A 17,454-nucleotide genomic window follows, 5' to 3' on the forward strand; every position below is an offset into this window, starting at 1 on the left:
AGCTCATGAGCGCATAAAAAGAAGAAATGTCTTCTTGACCCTACATCACAGTTTATGGCCTTAGTGATTTTTCCCTCTGATGATATGTTTGTGTTTTTCAAAAGGAAAAAAAGAGCAAAGAGTAGAGAAAATAAATTTGTGAAAAAAAAATTTAATTGTTTAAGTATCATCCCCTTTTGTGACGTTTTATATATCTAGGCACCTCGTGCCCTACTGAACAGTTTTAATAATGGTACCAGCAAACAGCAATAAAGTAAATACATAAAAGCAATACACATGAATACATTTTAGGCACAAAACAAATGGAGAAACTGAATTTGGGGCAGAGCATAAAAGTGATAACATTTGAATAATATTGTACGTCGTGAAATATTAAACGAATAAATGTTTTTTTAAAGAAAGAATTTCAATGAAGTCACTGAGTATTATTTTGAAAATTACGACCGGAAAAGTGATGTACTTTTGTGTAACTTGACTCTGGTGAGTCTGGCATAGTTGTGAGGGAGAGGAGGAAATTCAATGGTAACCTGGTAGATACAGTGATAGAACAGTTGATAAACAAATACAAAGAAGAAAGGTTACAAGAATAATGCATAAACATGGCTTTGTTGGAACTGTACACCGAGGTAAGAAAAGCTCCTGCTGTTATTACTATAGACCGAATACTTTCTTATTTACTTACTTACTTACAGAGACATATGGAAACTTTGTCAGTGCGTTGGCAAGGTGCTGGGATGTAAAGGAACCTGTCTTCCAAGGAATTTAAAGTCTAAATGCTCAGCTGTTTGTTTTTATTTAACTTTTGTTATGTAAGGCTTTGTAATTTAATAACATAGATTAAGATACAAACCATTATAACTTAGAAAAGAAGATCCTCATCATAGTTTACCTAGTTCATGTTTACATAACCAGTTCCTTACATTTAGTGTTAAATGATGTTGTAATCATTTCTTTGGTAAAGTATTGATTATTTGTTAACCTGTTACCCTTGAAATCTTCTCTATTAGTACAACAGGGTGTGGATTCCAGATGCAGAACATGTGTGGAAATCAGCAGAGATTATGAGAGATTTTCATTTTGGAGATAATGTTCTTGAATTGCTTCTTGAAGACGGCACAGTAAGTAAAATGTGACTAATCAAGCCATCACATGCACCTGCAGTGAGTTTATGATGGTGAGAAACAACAGCTGACTTGACTGTTTTACATAACCTGTCATTGTGAAAGGAGCACTACTACCCTGTTGACCCATCAAAACCACAACTCCCCCCTCTTCGCAACCCAGACATCTTGGTTGGGGAGAATGACCTCACTGCTCTCAGCTACCTCCATGAACCTGCTGTTCTGCACAACCTCAAAGTGCGATTTGTGGAGTCCAGAATCATCTATACCTACTGTGGTACAGTTTCACTGAGCATAATCCAAGCACTGAGATGTAGGCTGTTGGCAGTTTGTGCTTTTGGCTCAACCTGTGTTGTTTACTCATTTTCAGGTATTATACTGGTGGCTGTAAATCCCTACAAACAGCTCCCGATCTATGGAGATGCAATCATTCATGCCTACTCAGGCCAGAACATGGGAGACATGGACCCTCATATATTTGCAGTGGCAGAGGAGGCTTACAAACAGATGGCCAGGTAAATAAAACCCCAGTCACATAAAGATAAAGAATATACAGCGTGGTTATATCAGTGTATTACACATTTTTCTTTCTCAGAAACCACAAGAACCAGTCTATTATCGTCAGTGGTGAATCTGGAGCTGGTAAAACAGTGTCTGCTCGATATGCTATGAGGTACTTTGCTGTTGTAAGCAAATCTGGCAGCAAGACTCGAGTTGAAGACAAAGTCCTGGCATCCAATCCAATAACAGAGGTAGGGTTTTACTGGAGTCAATTCACAAGGCCACACATAGCTGTTGTTTACGTTAAACTGGCAATGTCTCAGCACTGTGACAATGTTAAACTAATAAGCTTCCATTTTTAAGAGCCCATTGTTAAAATAAGCTAGTTAATAATATGTTTCTGATAATTGGAGTAGAGATTTAAAGGGCTTGGTTTTGTCTCAGGCAATAGGAAATGCAAAGACCACCAGGAATGACAACAGCAGCCGATTTGGGAAATACACGGAAATCAGCTTTGACAGGAGGTACCGGATCATCGGAGCAAACATGAGGACCTACCTCTTAGAGAAATCCAGGGTAGTTTTTCAGGTAGGTGTGATGATGATGTTGCTGATTGTTACTTTGCTCATATCTGATCCAAAATAATGATTTTCTGTTTTATTCAGGCAGACAACGAGCGGAACTATCACATTTTCTACCAGTTGTGCTCCTGTGCTCACCTGCCAGAGTTCAAGAGCCTAAGACTGTGTGAGTGTCAGGACTTTGGGTTTGTACTGCATGTTTGAGATTGAGCTTTTACTGTTTTATTGCTGTGATGAGTAATCTGATTCACGGACGTCTAGGTCTTGTACACGTGGGAGTACATGTGGGGTTAGTTTATTGTAAGTGTGCTTTACAATTTATTCCTTTTACCTGCAGTGAGTGCAGAAAACTTCCAGTATACCCGCATGGGTGGGGACATCACTATTGAAGGTGTAGATGACAAGAAAGACATGGAAGAGACTCGCCGGACCTTCTCGCTGCTGGGTAAGAAGTGCTTCAGATGTCAGGTGGGAACTTGCTTTTAATGTGACTTCTTATGTTATCTTTACCTCCCTCTCTCTCTCTCTGCGCCTCCAGGGTTGAAGGAGGATTTTCAGGCGGATGTGTTCAGAGTTTTGGCAGCTATTCTGCATTTGGGGAATGTGGAGGTCAGAAACTCAGGAGAGGACAAATCATCAGTTAGTGTGAGTTATAACTCCCCAAGCGTTAAATAGCTTTTTTGTGTGCAAGATTAGAACTTCAAACATTAACCAGGTTAAATATGAAACTACGTTTTTATGTCTTCCAGCCCAGTGATCCGCACCTGGCGATCATCTGTGAGCTGCTGGGTGTGAGCGCAGAGGGGTTGGTGCGTTGGCTGTGCCATCGGAGGATCGTTCTGGTGGCTGAGACGGTGATGAAGCCGATGCCCAAAGAGCGGGCAGTAAATGCCAGAGATGCCCTAGCCAAGCAGATCTATGCCCATCTCTTTGACTGTATCATTAACAGGATAAATACGGCACTAAAGGTCCCAGGAAAGCAACATGCTTTCATAGGTGTCCTGGACATTTATGGGTAATGCAGAAACAACACATATGTCTTCAGCTTTTTTATATATTCATGTCTCTTTTGATGCTGTTTTTGACATAAATTTGATGTTCTGTGTCCTCAGCTTTGAAACATTTGACATCAACAGCTTTGAACAGTTTTGTATCAACTATGCAAATGAAAAGCTTCAGCAGCAGTTTAACTTGGTATGCAGCGTCATCAACCAAAATCAATGCAAAACCCCATGCACGCACCTCTTCATCAGCTCTGAGGATTATGTTTATGTTTCTCTTATTTTCAGCATGTGTTCAAGCTGGAGCAAGAGGAGTACATGAAAGAGGACATCCCATGGACGCTCATAGATTTCTATGACAACCAGCCAGTCATTGACCTGATTGAAGCAAAGATGGGCATCCTTGACTTGCTGGATGAAGAATGCTTGGTAAGATTGAATGCAAATGACTTGAATTTTTTCAGTTCTGTAAATTTATTTTTACTTGACTGTGTTTTCAACATCTGTGTCCCTCCTATGCGTGTTTCCCTCTACAGTTTCCTCAGGGCTCTGACAAAAGCTGGCTGCAAAAGCTGTACAACTACCTCGACTCCAGTCCTCTGTTTGAGAAGCCCAGGTTATCAAATGAGGCTTTTGTGATACAACACTTTGCAGACAAGGTGGAGTCTGATGACCCTTGAGAAAACCCATTACCTGCATAATGGAGCACAAAAATGACTCCTATTGTTATTAACAATTAATGCTTTTGGATCCCGAGCAGATGTCTTTATTAAACTATGCCATCCTATTTCCCTTAACAGGTGGAGTATCAGTGCAGAGGTTTTCTTGAAAAGAACAGAGACACTCTCTATGAAGAACTAGTGGACATTATGAGAGTCAGTAAGGTAATTAAAGGCCCAATTTTATTTTGGCTTTTAGTCTTTCAATACAACATTTTTGTCACAAAAACTAATCAGAGTTTCTGTATAATAATAAATAACATGTTCCATGCGCCATTGTTTTTCTCATTTTAACATTTTTCTCCTGACTGCAACTATTATCAGCTTCCTTTTCTGGCCAACTTTTTCCAAGAGGAGGAGCAAAACACTGTGACCTGTAAAGGCGTCAAAGTGAGGCCGGCCAGGCCTGGGGTGAAACCAGCCAATAAACAGCTGAGAACCTCTGTGGGAGATAAGGTGAACATGTTTACTCAGTCACTGCTCGCTGGAGATTATTGACGCTCCAACCCTGTATTTGAAGGTGTGTGTAGGATACAACTCTGTTTGCATTTTGTATTTATTCTTTCTAATGAACTTTGTTGACAAATGTAGTTTCGCAGCTCCCTCTCCTTACTGATGGAAACACTGAATGCTACCACCCCACACTATGTGCGCTGCATTAAGCCGAACGATGAAAAATTCCCATTTGAGTGAGTACTAATGAAGCTATGATTAAAATGATACACTCCGTTTGTTTGATTGATTCGCTGAATCATTTGCATATTTTTGTGTCTTTGGTTTAAGTTCGTGTTTGTTTGTATTTTAAGATATGACTCCAGGAGGGTGGTGCAGCAGCTGCGAGCCTGCGGAGTCCTTGAAACTATTCGTATCAGTGCACAGAGCTATCCGTCCAGGTGATTCTCTACTATGTGACTCTATTAGCCAAATTACAATATTCACATATCTTTCTGGCTGTGTTGTAATGGCAGACATGCTTTTCGTTCTCAGGTGGACATACATTGAGTTTTACAGCAGATACAGTATCCTAATGTCACATCAGGAGGCGGACCTCGCTGACAAGAAACAGACCTGCAAGAATGTGCTGCAGAGGTTGATTCAGGTAAACTCTCTTTAAACTCTGCCTTTAAATACAGCGTTGACATGCATTATTTCGCACTACATGTTTGTGTATCACTCTGGCCTCACGGCTTGATCTCCAGGACCCCAACCAGTACAAGTTTGGTCGGACAAAGATCTTCTTTCGAGCCGGTCAGGTAGCTTATCTAGAGAAGCTGCGTCTGGACCGACTTCGAGGAGCCTGCGTAACCATCCAGAAACACATCCGCGGGTGGAGCCAGAGGAGGAAGTACCTGCGCGTTAGAGAGGCAGCCATCATCCTCCAACAGTACATCCGCGGAAAGAGGACAATCCGGTTGGAAACATTTAATAACAATGTTGTCGTTTCGCATCCCCTGTTGTATCAACTAGGATTTTGACATTGTACCTGCTTTGTTTTCTTTGTAAACCTCCAGTAAAACAGTGAGCGCTGCGATGCTGAAGCAGGGCTGGGCAGCACTGGTGATCCAGAGACACTGGAGAGGTTACCGCATGAGACAGGTCTACCAGGTTGTCCGTCTGGCGTCTGTCACCATCCAGGCCTTCGCACGTGGTTGGGTAGCCCGCAAACGCTACAAGAAGGTGAGTAACTGATCATTAATGAATCATTTCTGTCATTTAGTATGGTGAAAATACAAAATGTCCTCACGTGAAATTTATGTCCTGCCAATCCCTCCGTTACCTGTCAGATGATGGAAGAGCACAAAGCCGTAGTTCTCCAGAAGTATGCCAGAGCATGGCTGGCTCGACGGCGATTTCAAACCATTCGTCGGCTGGTGCTTAATGTCCAGCTTTCGTTCAGAGTGCAGCAGCTCAGAAAGAAGATAGAGGAGCAGGTAAAGATGCTTCTAAAGTTGTATTAGCTGTGGCTTTTATGTAGAAGATATACTGTATACCAATTCCTGTAACCTCACAGAGCAAAGAGAACCGCGGGTTGGTAGAAAGACTGACCAGCTTGGCCAACAGCCACTCACAAACTGTGGACAGACTTCAGGGTCTAGAGGCACAGCTGGAAAAATCAACCAGCCAGAAGGCAACTCTGGAAGCAAGAGAGAAGAAAGTGAAAGAAGATGCTACTCTGGTCAGTCATGAAGTCCATGCTAAACATTTATTACAGTTGTTCGTGTCTTTGCATCTTTTTGTTTTCTGATGAATTAGATGTTATGAGCCCTTCAAAAAACATGTTTTTATTCTTGCTCTAGACTATTGCACAGATTCAAAAGGAGAGAGAAGTACTAACCCTTGAAAAGCAGAACTTGGAGAAAAAGTTTGAAGCTTCCGCCAAAGAGGCCAAAGGTAAGAGGTTTAAAGATCGTTTGGGTTGATTCTTATTTTACAGTACAACTTGTAATCATTTTTTATGACCGGTTTTAAACACTTGCAGAGAGTTTTGATCAAATAAAAAGGAATCTTCTGGATGAAAAAGAAAATGAAGCGAGGCTTAGAAAGTAAGTGATAAAAATGTGCAATCTTGTTTTGTTTTTTTTTTACCAATGTAAATTTTAGCTTGTTCGGTTATTCAGTTTGTTGATGAGAGTATACTTGGCAGAATTGCAGAGAACAGCACTGAGATCCAGAGACAGGACCATGAGAAGGAGGTGCAGGCTCTGAAAGAGGAGATTAAGAGACTGAAAGAGGAGAGAGTCAGTCTGCACAGAAAGATAGAGGAGGGGGGCCAGGTGAACTCTGACCTGCAGGAACAAGTCATCCAACTCTCCAAGCACGTCAAGGCCATTCCTGAGCTCCGCAAAGACCTGAACAGCCTGCAGAATCAGAGGAATAACATGGACCGAAAGATGAAGCAACAGTCGGAACAAGCAAGAGGTACAGACTTTTCCATACTTAGTGAACCCTATTTAGAAATATGATACGATCTCATGTTAGTACAGAAGTGAAGTGATCCCTGAATATTTTTTCTGCAGCTAAAATGAACGAGATTACAAGACAACTTCTGGGTGGTGTTGTTGAAGAGGAGGTTCTTTTAGGGTAATCCAAATACTTTTTGTTTCTCTCATGTAGTTATTCTACGGCTCATTTAGAAATTTAATCTCGCACATTGTTTCTCTGAAGGCTAACTCCAGATGACTCTGAGAAGATTTATGACGTTGAAGATTTTGTGGCAGCCTTTGAAGGCCTGCACAAAGCTACCAGGTCTGTACCATTGCAGTCCTTCCACTTATACCAGCTGTATTATGTGTTGTATCTGTGTGACAAATCTGCAAACACTCGACCCTGTTAAACATGGTTCCACCTTTGATGGCAGAATACTGGAAAACCACCAGAGGGAGCAGAAGGAACGGTATGAGACCCAACTGGAGGGCTTGCAATTGAAAGTGGACCACCTTAAAAATGAGAACAGCAAGCTCCAAAACCTGTTCCAGGAGAAAAGTAGTGTCAACGAGGATATTCGCCAAGAAGTGTCCAGGCTCAGCAGTGAGAATTCAGTGGGTCATTGGATGATTGATTGACTCCCATATTTCATTTCTTAGGATATATGAGGTGCAGAACTCAACGTGATTGTGCTGTCCTTTATTTGATGTGATCCACAGGTTATACCAGAGCTGAAACTTCAGGTTTCAGAGTTGCAGAGACAAAAACAAGAGCTGGAGCTCCACGTAGAGGAGCAGAACCAAGAGCTCGCAGGTAGATCTGAGTATTTTTTAACCAAGAATTTTTAAGACTTTTTTCTCAGATTAGTATTTTACTTATTCTTTTGTTATCTGTTATTTTTGTTTTCCATCTAAAAGAAAAAACAGAGGAAATCACCAACATCCTTCAAAAGAAAATTGAAGAGGAGAGCTCACAACGCAGGTCACATACTCAGATTGGTTTCTTGATTCTTCTCTGTTTCTTGATTAAAGATGGGATGCTCATTTCTGAGGCCGCCTGATTATTGCTGCTTTACAGGCACTTTGAGGAGAAAGCTGAAGAGCTGGAGGAGGTGAAGAGGGAGCTTCAAGGCCAAGTAGAGGATCTGGAAGAGGAGAATGATCACTTGAAGAGACAGCATCTGATGCAGAACGAAGCCAAGAGCAAAATGAGACAGGAGACGTCACGGTTAACTGCTGAGAACATGGTATGCGTAGATATAAAAGGTGGAGGGTCACAGTATGAGTTTGATTGCATGTCTTGTCTTACAGTAAAAGATTTTTCTTTTTCTTCTAGGACTTTGAAGAGCAGCTCGACCAGAAAGACAGATTAATAAAGAAACTCCAGAATCATATAAAGAGCCTTGAGACATCACAGAAAGGTACATTTGTGGCTTGTAGGTGTCGATTGTCTAATAAATCTGACTTCTCCACGTTAATCACGTCATTGTTTCTCACACAGCCAAGCAAACGTCTGCGCCTGCTATTCCTAAAGACTACCTCGGCATGTTGGAGTACAAGAGAGAGGACGAACCCAGGCTCGTTCAAAACATCATTCTGGGTATTTTTCCTTTGTGCTATTTATATAATATGCTCATATTCATTTTGTGAGTGCGAATTCTGTTTGTCCGCGTCTCTCCCAGTGCTGGTATAGACTGGATCCTCTGACAGTGTGAGCAGCAATAAGCAGACAGATATAATAAGAACAGAAATGAATAATTGAATACATATCCTCCTTCAAACATGTCACAATCTGTCCACAGAACTGAAGCCCAAGGGTGTGGTGGTCAACATGATCCCGGGTCTGCCAGCGTACATCCTCTTCATGTGTATCCGCCACGCTGACTACCTGAACGATGAAGCCAAACTCAAGTCTCTTATGAACGCAATCATTGGTGCTGTCAAGAAAGTCATCATGGTGAGATTGATTATAAGTCTATTAGCCTTTATCTGCACTGTAGATCTGCTGAATGAAGAGTAAATATTAATATAAATATTACTCATGACCATATCTAAGATTATGTAGTAATTTGACAGCAGTTTAGATTGCTGTTGTTATTTGCTTTTGAGAGATTGTTGATATGAGAAGGATAAAAGGCAGGAAGAGAAGTCAAATTTCAGAAGTGCAAAGATGAAATAAAACGTCAAATCTCTAAAGAATGACAAAAATGATATAACTGAGTTTCTGAAAATAAATGAAGACAAAACACAGCTGCCATTTTTGTGTTCCAGAGTCACCACAAAGACTTTGAGTTGCTGTCCTTCTGGCTCTCAAACATGTATCAGCTGCTCAACTGTCTGAAGCAGTACAGCGGGGAGGAGGTATGGATTTGCTGTATTTAACTTGGTTGCACTGTAATGGTTTTAGTCTCTCATGTGCAGTAACAGGCACCTTTTGACATTCTTTTGTTTTTCTGTCTGCTCACAAAAGGAGTTCATGAAACAAAATACTCCCCGCCAGAAAAAGAATTGCTTGCAGAATTTTGATTTGTCAGAACACAGACAGATCCTCAGCGACCTGGCCATCCACATCTACCATCAGTTTATCACAGTCATGGAAAAGGCCCTGACTCCTGCGATCGGTATTTTCCACAGTCTATTATTGTCACAGGCAGATTTTGACAGTGGTTAACCTTTGTAAGTACCTTAAAATATGCTTTTTTTACTGTCTTGACCTACAGTACCCGGTATGTTGGAGCACGAGAGTTTGCAGGGGATTTCTAGCATGAAGCCGACGGGCTTCAGGAAGCGTTCCAACAGCATCTATGATGACTTAGAGACTTACACCATCTCCTCCATTATTCAGCAGCTCAGTGTCTTTCACTCCACCATGACCCAGCATGGCATGGAGCAGGGCCTCATCAAACAGGCTGTCAAACAACTGTTCTTCCTGGTGGGTGCGTCCACCCTCAACAACATCATGCTCCGCAAAGATATGTGCTCCTGCAGGAAGGGAATGCAAATCAGGTCTGAGTTCACTTTTGTTATATTGGAATAAAAGACAAAAAACTGTTCAAAGTTCAGCTTCATAGCTTCTTTGGTCCTTTAGGTGTAACATCAGTTACCTGGAGGAGTGGCTGAAAGAGAAGGAACTACAAAGCTCTAATGCTATCGATACTCTGAGGCCGTTGTCTCAGGCTGCTTGGCTGCTGCAAGTCAACAAATCCACAGATGATGACGCCAAGGAGATCACTGAAACATGCACTGAACTCAGCCCCGTTCAGGTACTTTATTCAGTGACATATCACACACGTTTTAATATTAAAAACTCCAGCATCACAGTCAAGTAAAACAAAACTCTTTGTATTTGTAGATTGTCAAGATTTTGAATTCATACACACCCATTGATGATTTTGAGAAAAGGGTGACGTCATCATTTGTCCGCAAAGTTCAGGTGAGCTCTGTTGTTAATTTTCACGTTTTAATGCAATGACTTTCTTGCACTTCACTAAACGTGCCCTGCTCTTGTTTTCAGTCATCACTACAAGATCGTGAAGGGTCCACGCAGCTGATGCTGGACACAGATTATCGTTTCCAGGTCACGTTTCCTTTCTGCCCGTCCTCACAGGCTCTGGAGCTGCTGCAGGTCCCGAGCAGTCTTCATCTGGGCTTTCTGACCAGGATCTGACACAGCCAACCTTTGACCTTTCACTCCACTTGACTGAGTCATAGTCCAGTAGCCTATGGCTGCATGTTATTGTATCTATAAATATATAAACACCTTTAATAAACTGTGTACACAGCATATTTAAAATGTATAGGGCTGTAGCCAGGATATAAGACGAAAAGACTGAGGTCATGTCTCCCAACTGCACCCCCTCGACCTTGTCACAAAAATTTGACCAAGTTTTTTAACAGTTTATTCTTTTAATTATTTTTGCCAACTTTATTAGAGCTGCAAGGAATAGTCAATTAATCGATTAGGTGGTCAGATAGAAAATTTACTGACAATTATTCTGATAACTGATTGTTTGTTTCAGTCATTTTCCATTTTTTTTACATGATAGTAAATTGAATCTTCTTTTGGTCTTTGGATTTTTGGGTATTGGTCAGATGAAAGAAGACATCTGAAGACATCAGTTTGGACTCAGTTTAATCCATAATGATAATAATTGCCCTACATTTTATTAACAATAATCAAGGTTTAAATGCTCAAAGCCTCATTTATGCTGCTGGGAATAAGGTTCTGGTTTGGGAAACAGTGAACATTTAATTTTTTATTTTGTTGCCAGTAAGACACACTGTGATAGGGCAGGTAAATACCCACTATATGCATCATTTTTCAGTGTCGAATGTAAAATTTCCCCAGCTTCCTAAAGCCACTAAATCCCCAGAAAGAATACTGGGAACAAAACCTCACTGTCCCCATTTGTAGCTCTGGCCCTGTTAAAATGTGAAAGTGTAATCAATTGAACTGCAGTATTTTTTAATTATCCACTCACTCACTTGTAACAGATATTGAATGTGCGAACATGTTTGCTTCATGGTTGAATCCACTGAAATAAACTGTAAAATGTCCAAATGCCAGGTTCCATATCTGTCTGCTACAGTTTTACAGTGCAGATGGAGGAACAGTGTTGTGTTTTCTATGTATGAAAATGCATTATTTAGCTGCGGAGTAGTGAGGATGCAGCCCGTGTGGAGCGGCAGCATCACCAGGATACACGAGCCCCCTCCCTCCTCCTCCCTCCTCCATCCTCCCTCCTCCATCCTCCCTCCTCCATCCTCCCTCCTCCCTCCTCCCTGGAAACTGGAGGAGCATCTTCTCCCTCTGACGTCATGACAGCAGCATCAGCTGTTAGCTCTGCTTTAAGCCCTTTCGCTGCCGACCGCTGCCTGCACAAAGGAAATATATGAGATCCCCTCTAATCCCTGAAATGGCGACACAGGAGGTACAGCTGAATGAGACTCTGGCCCATCTCAAAACGGAATCGGAGACGCTGAAGACGAAGCTGGAGGAGGAAAGAGCGAAGCTGCACGATGTCGAGCGTGAGTGCTGCTGAAAATGGAGAGGCCTTGATTCACCCCTGCGTTTACACAGTGACGGGACAAATAACATCAAATGTGCCAAAAAATATACCCGTTTGTATTTGTGTGAGAGGGTCAAATATCGCCATTTTCACGGGGATATGTGAATTTGTGGAAAGTGATTGTTGATCTGATCTGGCCTCACGTTACCCCAGATTTGACAGGATGTTTGTTTGCCTCCCGATTTTACAGTCCACTGCTTCCATCCGAATTTCCTCTATGTGGTGGTTTTGTCCAATCATGTCTCAGCAATATGCAAATAGTAGAGATGATGGATAAAAACGTGAAAAACTAGAAACAGGTAATCTGTAATGCATGTATTTTTCAGAACAAGACAGATTATAATTCCTCTACAGTATAGGCCTACTGTAGTTTAATCCTTATTGCTGCCAGCAATATTCATCTAGAGTGTATACAGAAGCTTTAATGTAATGTACATTGTCTGGGTGTCTGTGTGTGTGTGTGTGTGTGTGTGTACAGTGCATCAGGTGGCAGAGAAGGTGGAGGGACTGGGTCAGTTTGTCATGAAAACCCGAAGAACTCTGAAGGGACATGGCAACAAAGTTCTGTGTATGGACTGGTGCAAGGACAAGAGGAGGATCGTCAGCTCCTCACAGGTCACAAACCCAGCTGAGCTTTATGTTTCTAGAGCTGATTCTCCACCTCGCAGCTCACTGTAGTGTGTGTTTGTAATTATAATCTACAGTGTATGGGTTTTTGTTTTGGTTTTTTTACATTGCACTTGTTCTAATCTCTTTGCAGGATGGAAAAGTGATTGTATGGGATGCTTTCACCACCAACAAGGTAACTGCTTTTCTTCAGTAGGCAGGTATTTTATTACAAAATAAAAATCATCAGGACAAATTTAGCAAAATGCTGAGATCTTCGAAGACATTTTCAAATTTTACCCATTCTTACTACATCCTCTTACAGGCTTTTTATAAACCAGTGTTTCAGATATGCTCCCTCACACCAAACCAACCTCCTGAAAATACTCAACTATACGATACTAATCACTGGTTACCTACTTTGTTGGCACCTCAAAATGAAGCGGTCAACAACTAGTATGTCTACAGTGTGGACACAAGTTGCAAACAGCTCCACCAGAGTGATTTTTCCATCTCAGACTGTTGTGTTTGAAGGATTTTATGGCATGTGACAAGACAGATGTAAAAACTGGAGCAAAGTTAGAAAAATAAACAACATTTTTGGAACAAAAATGTTTTTTTTTAACACAATCATTTTGTGACCCTTAAGATTTATTTTTGGTTTGGGAACCAGAGATCTAAATCCAAGTTATAACCTCAGCAATACCAACAAAAATGTATTTATAGTCAAATGTAATGTTGATGTTAGTAATCTGAAACATGCAACATGAAAGATGCAGCAGAAATTAGACACAAGCAAAAGTAAATGTTATCAATACCATTAGTTGATAAAAACTGAAATGTAGTGTTTGTCATTTTTATCTCACCTATACAGGGTTGCGATAACAATGAGCTTATAATTGAGAATTTCACTTTCTCCAATATCATGTAGAAACTCTAATGCATTGGCTCTAATGGCGAGGAGGAGTAGCCATGACAACTCTTGTTATCACAGAGAATTTCTATCACTGTGCTATAAGCTGCCCAAAAGGTCCCCTTTTTATGATTAAGGAGGAAGGGGAGGGGCTAACAAAAATAGCTAATATAAAGAGCTGAAGATCAGCAGACCACAAAACTGTCTAAAAATTGATTTAAAAACACCCCATCGTTTTGGACAAACTGTAACAGCTCTGACGGCGAACAGCCTGAAGCTTGCTGCTCTGCTCTAATTACACCTGATGAATTTGATTCATCTCTCTGTCCTGGTGCAGCTCATGCAGCTTTGTCTTTTGATGTTTATTAGGAGCACGCTGTGACAATGCCTTGCACCTGGGTGATGGCCTGCGCCTACGCCCCCTCTGGATGCGCTGTAGCCTGTGGGTGGGTGTCGTACTACAGATGATGATCCAGATGTGGTGTGTCCTTCATTTGGTTTTCTGTTTTGTGGTGAACTGGGGTTGTTTTCCGTCACAGGGGCCTGGACAACAAATGCTCCGTGTATCCTCTGTCCCTGGACAAGAATGAGAACTTGGCTGCAAAGAAGAAGTCAGTGGCCATGCACACGAACTACCTGTCTGCCTGCAGCTTCACCAACTCGGACATGCAGGTGAGACTGCCCCCATACACCATGAATAAATATTCACACGAAACACAAAAGCAACACAATAAAATATATGTTTTGAAAAATCGTAGTTGCCAATTTCATGTTACACTTCTGTTTCACCATCAGTTTAGGTTCCTGCTGCTTCTCTCTCATTATTAATCAGAAATCACTGTCTTCCATATTTGAGTGAATGGAGCTTCCCTGCTTTGTTAATAATTCACAGCAGCAACGTCCTGGTCACATGATGTTTCAGACGGTCCATTTATAGCCGTGTCTTAGCCCACATCAACTTTTACTGAACTTCAGAACAGCCGTTATTCTTCCTCCTCATCGTATGCTTGTGTTAAAGATCCTGACGTCCAGCGGGGATGGTACATGTGCATTATGGGATGTTGAGAGTGGGCAGCTGTTGCAGAGTTTCCATGGACACGCAGCAGACGTGCTCTGTCTGGACCTGGCCCCCTCCGAGACCGGGAACACATTTGTTTCAGGGGTGAGGACACGTGTTCCTCCGTCTTCACTGCTCCTTGTTACTTTTTCAACTTAACTGAATTATTTAAAGTATTTTGTCATGTTCTACATGATTCTATATGATTGCAGGGTTGTGATAAGAAGGCCAATGTGTGGGACATGCGATCAGGACAGTGTATTCAATCCTTTGAAACTCATGAATCAGACATAAATAGTGTGCGGTAAGTAATTGCCTTGAAATGACTCTGTCCATAAGCATGTTCGTTTATTTATTATACAGTCAGGAAAATGCAGGTATTTTAAAGCCCTCTGTTATATGTGATTATAACATATTTCATATTATTCTGATGGCCTATGTTTTTGTATTGTAGAAAAACAAAATCCTGCTGAAAACTGATTCTGTGCATGTTTTGGTCGCATGTAATCAAAGTCTACATATAGGGGCTTTAAGAGACCAGTTTGTTCCTAACTGTGGTTGTCCGTTTCTTTTTCAATAGATACTATCCCAGTGGAGATGCATTTGCGTCTGGCTCCGATGATGCTACAGTATGTATTCAGATATTATTTACTGGTTTGATCTTAAGGGAATAACTTGACATTTTGGGAAATATGTTTATTCCTTGTCTTGTAAAGAGTCAGATAAGAAAATTAATACCACTGTCATGTCTGTAGGGTAATTATGAAGCTACTGCCAGCAGCCGATTGTCTTATCTTAGCCTGGCTCTGTCTGAATTTAACAACATCCACCTACCAGCCCCTCTAAAGCTCACTGATAAAAACCAAAGCTTGAAAACTGTCAGAAAGAGAGCAAGCAGCAGTATTTTCTAAATTGTCACACTATTCCTTTAAACTGGCACTGGACAGGCTCCTCTTATTTACTAAACAAAGTGCTATTGGTAATCTACGCATTTAAAGCTCTGTTGAAGATTCAAACACTGACCTTTGTTACAGTGCCGTCTGTATGACTTACGGGCAGACAGAGAAGTGGCTATCTATTCCAAAGAGAGCATCATATTTGGGGTCTCCAGTGTTGATTTCTCTCTTAGTGGTAAGACACTTTTTCACAATTCACACAATTAAATTGAATCAAACACAAGTTCATAGCAATTCAGATCCTCCTGACGTTAAAGATATTGCTTTTACGTACTGTTAAAAGCATAAAAGCTTTTGGTGTGTGTGTGTGTGTGTGTGTGTGTGTGTGTGTGTGTGTGTGTGTGTGTGTGTGTATTGTTTTCACAGGCCGGCTACTGTTTGGCGGCTACAACGACTACACCATAAACGTTTGGGATGTCCTCAAAGGAACACGGGTGTCTATTCTGTTTGGACATGAGAACCGCGTCAGTACACTGCGAGTGTCTCCCGATGGGACGGCCTTTTGCACAGGTTCCTGGGACCACACTCTTCGGGTATGAGATGTCTGTTACCAGCGTCTGGTCTGACAGCTTGTTCAGTCTGAAATGACCTTTGCTGTGACATCTTGTAACGGCTGCTGTTTCTTTATTTCCAGATCTGGGCTTAAGGATGAAGACATAGAGGATTAAATGGTAGACAGACCTGCTGAAGACACACCGATGTTTCTGTTTGCTAGAGTACAATCACAGAGATAGAGACTCAGTCTTGGTTGTACATAGAGCATATTAATAGCATTGTATGTACTCCAGTCTCATGGCCAGGGTAGATTTACATATTTCAGACAGTAATTAAACCAAATGGCACGCTTGTATTACAATATGATTGAAAGAAAATTGCACAGAAGTACTTACGGTTACAACTTAAGATGTAAAATATATACTGCAGAAAATATAATTGGTAGTGACTAGCATCAGTCTAGGATAGAAGTGACACAATAAAGTGATGTATTGTATGTGGCCACATTAAGGACATTACTTGTTTATTTAATTGTTTTTTTGCACAAAAAATAATGGAGGAATTCAGTCTGTGGACGAAAATAGGACACATAGAAACAAAATGCATCTGCGGGAGAAGCAGTGAGGTTTATAAACAAGGCCTCAGCTTCACTCAGACTTAGTTATGCCACAGACTGAAGGAGGGGGGGGGTCGGACATATGTGGCTTCTCCTGTAAATTCATAATGGAAAATGATGGATAGTAGTGGGGAACGATTAGATTGGCTTGTAGAAATGAATCAGTATTAGTTTGTTTCCAACAATTAAAAATAATACTACATATGAATGAGCATTGGCATAAAATATCATGACCAAAAATACAGATTTATAGTTTTTGAAAGACGGCAATAGACAGTGAATTCATATATTTTTAAGTCTACATCTTCTCCATTCTTGACAGCAACTCACCTGCCAATATTATTCTATTGTAAGAAAGCACAGTTAAAGGTAAACCCACTATATATGATGTTTATTTTCCATCCATGTGAGCTTAAGGTTTACCTCTCATCTCTGTTTGGTTCCAGCTGTGGAAGCCACTCACTGTTTGATGTGCACATTCAGTCACTGCAGACACGCTGAACACGTGGTCCCCCACTAGATATCAAAATACTAATATATAATATACTAATATACTATATATATATATATATATATATTAGTATTTTGATATCTAGTAAAAAAACATGTTTCAATTCTTATACTGTACTCCTTTTCATGCAGTTGTCCAATGGCTGTAATTTCATATTTACTGTAATTATTTTATTGTAGTTTAGTGTACAGTTATACAAGGGACTGTTTATCAAAATATTACAAACATAATAAACTGAGTTTTGAATATCATAAGTATGTGTTTCATTATTGTTCTTTACCTTATCTTATAGTTTTACTCTGTTTTTTGTTGCCAAATTAATATTATTACCATTTAGCCGCACCAGCCACTGTTTTTGTTCACGGTGTCAAATAAAGTTTTCCA

At 40.8% G+C, this 17,454-nt stretch overlaps 2 protein-coding genes across 3 annotated transcripts; both read left to right on the forward strand.

The window, feature by feature from the left end:
* The first annotated feature begins 484 nt into the window (after positions 1-484).
* myo5c (myosin VC) lies at positions 485-11,408 on the forward strand. Its single transcript, XM_023422610.2, has 40 exons — positions 485-626; positions 1,008-1,118; positions 1,227-1,398; positions 1,492-1,636; positions 1,717-1,873; positions 2,067-2,210; positions 2,288-2,369; positions 2,541-2,648; positions 2,742-2,848; positions 2,953-3,218; positions 3,316-3,397; positions 3,493-3,633; positions 3,741-3,863; positions 4,005-4,088; positions 4,248-4,379; positions 4,515-4,612; positions 4,730-4,816; positions 4,911-5,022; positions 5,123-5,334; positions 5,435-5,600; positions 5,708-5,854; positions 5,935-6,099; positions 6,221-6,314; positions 6,403-6,466; positions 6,568-6,842; positions 6,941-7,004; positions 7,089-7,169; positions 7,282-7,462; positions 7,568-7,661; positions 7,766-7,829; positions 7,926-8,094; positions 8,184-8,268; positions 8,349-8,447; positions 8,650-8,804; positions 9,119-9,208; positions 9,318-9,468; positions 9,568-9,853; positions 9,936-10,110; positions 10,200-10,280; positions 10,362-11,408. Exons 1-40 carry the CDS (start codon positions 600-602, stop codon positions 10,512-10,514), a joined length of 5,229 nt encoding a protein of 1,742 aa, XP_023278378.1. The 5' UTR covers positions 485-599; the 3' UTR covers positions 10,515-11,408.
* A 217-nt stretch (positions 11,409-11,625) lies between these two features.
* gnb5a (guanine nucleotide binding protein (G protein), beta 5a) lies at positions 11,626-17,324 on the forward strand. Of its 2 annotated transcripts, XM_023422389.2 has the most exons (11): positions 11,629-11,875; positions 12,395-12,531; positions 12,677-12,718; positions 13,805-13,881; positions 13,975-14,107; positions 14,454-14,597; positions 14,705-14,796; positions 15,073-15,121; positions 15,527-15,623; positions 15,815-15,981; positions 16,083-17,324. In XM_023422389.2, the coding sequence occupies exons 1-11, from the start codon at positions 11,740-11,742 to the stop codon at positions 16,092-16,094; spliced, it is 1,086 nt and encodes a 361-aa protein (XP_023278157.1). In that variant the 5' UTR covers positions 11,629-11,739; the 3' UTR covers positions 16,095-17,324. The 2 variants fall into 2 exon arrangements, with proteins under 2 accessions (XP_087034391.1, XP_023278157.1); XM_087178265.1 differs by lacking the exon at positions 16,083-17,324 and having other exon boundaries at positions 11,626-11,875; positions 15,815-15,987.
* The last annotated feature ends 130 nt before the right edge of the window (positions 17,325-17,454 follow it).

The sequence above is a fragment of the Seriola lalandi genome, unplaced genomic scaffold (assembly GCF_002814215.2).
Source record: "Seriola lalandi dorsalis isolate HSWRI2012SDOR001 ecotype SW California unplaced genomic scaffold, Sedor1 jcf7180002054682, whole genome shotgun sequence".
NCBI classification, from domain to species: Eukaryota; Metazoa; Chordata; class Actinopteri; order Carangiformes; family Carangidae; genus Seriola; species Seriola lalandi.